General features: G+C 32.0%; 1 protein-coding gene across 2 annotated transcripts in view; it reads left to right on the forward strand.

Annotated features, from left to right (window-relative positions):
* Nucleotides 1-1,135: 1,135 nt before the first annotated feature.
* The window catches only part of LOC100575888, a 12,109-nt gene continuing 10,638 nt past the window's right edge, over nucleotides 1,136-2,606 (forward strand). The window contains exons 1-2 of one of the 2 annotated variants that reach the window (XM_016807115.2): nucleotides 1,151-1,587; nucleotides 1,718-1,827. In XM_016807115.2, the coding sequence (XP_016662604.1) occupies nucleotides 1,809-1,827 (19 nt within the window). In that variant the 5' untranslated portion in view covers nucleotides 1,151-1,587; nucleotides 1,718-1,808. Of the gene's footprint in view, nucleotides 1,588-1,717; nucleotides 1,828-2,606 lie in introns of both variants that reach the window. The other variant, XM_003246663.4, reaches the window with a different exon arrangement.

Consider the following 2,606-nt stretch of genomic DNA (forward strand, 5'->3'; position numbering starts at 1 on the left):
AAAACAAAAAAAAAACGGGGAGGAAATGTCCAACTACGCCGAAAACAGTCGGGGGGAAAATGTCCGGATACTAATGCCTACCTTGCCCCCCTCAGATGACGCCACTGGTTTTCAGCATGCTTATCTACATGTCTATATAGGTACTTAATAAAATAATAACAACAAAAATCAAATTCGTTATAGGTGCTGCGTAAAATCGTAAGCGTTGGAAGGATATAACTCTTAAAATAATAATTTCGGCAAATTTTTTTTTGCACGATTGTTATTAACTAGTTGAAATACATACGTTTCAAAAAAAAGGGGGGGGGGAAATGCTGGGTAACTAAAGTGAATATTTTATGCCCAATATATTATTTTATTGTTATGGTTACTAAATTGTGTTTAGAATTTCAAAGCAAAATGTAATACCTATTCCCAGCTACTATAGCCATCACTGTAGGTAATTTAGTATTTATTATATTTATTTAGTAGGTATTTAATACCTATTTTATGTGTACAAATATGTCTGCCCCTCCTCCTAAGTCCTAATTATGCTACTGTTTAGAAAATCGAGTACTATCTGCATCTTCCGTTAAAAAATTATGTTTAAAATAAAATATTATGTCGGCTACGCAGGTACACATTCGTACCTATCAGTATAATATTATTATGACGGTCCGATTAGAATTATAATAATCGCCTATTTTACTCTCCTATTTTACGGGTCAGAGGTGTCCAGAGATATCGAAATTAATGATAATATTATATTATAATATCGTATAGTGCTAGTAGTACGATGAAACGATGAAAATATTATGAACCTAACATTTTTAATTTTCATAATTAATAACGTTATAATTTAATAAACAATATTATATTTCTTTATTCTATATTCTATATTTTAATATATATAATAGTACGTGTTATATTCTGTAATACATTAATACCGCACCGATGGTGGGCGGTGGGCGGTGGTGGCACTACGGCAGTGTGGAAATATCATAGAATGTCGATATCGAATTTTCGTGATTAATGATAATATGATTTTTTAGCAGCTGCTCGACGGCGGCGGCTCAAGCGTCGTAGAAGGTTTTATCACACGATGACAATGCAATATAATATTGCGTCTTAAAACTTTAAACTGGGCATGCGCGCACCACGCTAGCATGCGATAGTGGGACCTCCTCATCTTTCGACGTTTTTCTCGGAATAATGATCGACTACCGCCACCGACGCTAGCAGAGGCGATGATGATAATGATAAATGATAATAATAATAATAATAATAATACCATAGCAGAACGCGCCATAATACCAAAGCGAGTGGCGACTGTTGTTTTTTCTTCGTCCATCCGTTATCGCGTCCGTTCGCCGTTCGAGTATTGCTCAATAGCGCATCCCATTTTTGTTACCTTTCGTTTTTTTTTTCGTTTAATATTTTCCTTGCTCCATCGGCTTTTGCGAGCTCGCACCAGTTGCGGAGGCTTATGAGCTATGGACGTCGATAATAAACCGGCACCAGATGATATGGAATCCACCGAAGCCGTCCGTTTCATTTTTGGCCTACTGGACGATATAAACAAGCGCATCGACGTGAAATTACCGGCTGGTACATAATATTATATTATATTACTTATATTATTATTATTATTTCTGTTATTAACTTATTATTTTATTATTTTAATTATAATTATTATCATCATCATCATCATTATTATTATTATTATGTGTATACTTAGGAGGTAGGTACGTGAGGTTTAATCTTTGAGCGATGCCAACATTGATCAGTCGCCCTTTTATCCCCGTCGACCGTGCCATTTCGATTTTAACATGAACGCACTTGAGATCGGTAGGTACGAAATCTTACTGAAATTGTTTTTGAAATGAATTTCGTTCAAATATATCAATAACACAATATTAAACTCAATATTCCTCCGATTCGAGTTTCAGAAACGAAACAACTGCCATCAGCCCATAAATATTGCATTTTTTTTTCTTTATTGATTTGATTTGCAAACAAACAATTAATACATTTGAAAATATAATTATAGTAGATATCGTCTGCTCACCTTCTATAAGCTGTGCTTGTATTGAAGGTGATGAGTTCTTAATATAGAAATTTAAATATTAAACATAATTATAAGTAAGCCCCGTTCACACGATCATATAATTTGTCAAATATTTGATGTATGTCAAACTTCAAATATTTTAGAAATGGTTCTAAAATATTTGGAGTTTGACAAACATAAAATATTTGACAAATTATTTGATCGTGTGAACGGGGCTGTAGACTAAAAACATAGAAGAATAGATTAATGTGAGAGAGAAAGAAAAAAACAAAAATTATAGTTACAATATAGTAATAGCAGAAAAAAAAAATAGTTACATAATAATAATAAATGGAAACAATGCATAGATTATTAATAATTATACATTAGAACTTAGAGTGGTGTTAACATGGTATATTTAAAATGATTACAGTTATTGAAGATATTAATATTAATTTTTAAGTCTTTACAAAGAGTAATAGCAGTATTTAATGTACTTTTGAAACCAAAAGATTTATAACATCTAGGAATATTAATATTTACATTTTTTTTAAACCTAGTATTTACATTATGGTTACAT

Source organism: Acyrthosiphon pisum, chromosome X, assembly GCF_005508785.2.
Source record: "Acyrthosiphon pisum isolate AL4f chromosome X, pea_aphid_22Mar2018_4r6ur, whole genome shotgun sequence".
In the NCBI taxonomy this organism is placed as follows: Eukaryota; Metazoa; Arthropoda; class Insecta; order Hemiptera; family Aphididae; genus Acyrthosiphon; species Acyrthosiphon pisum.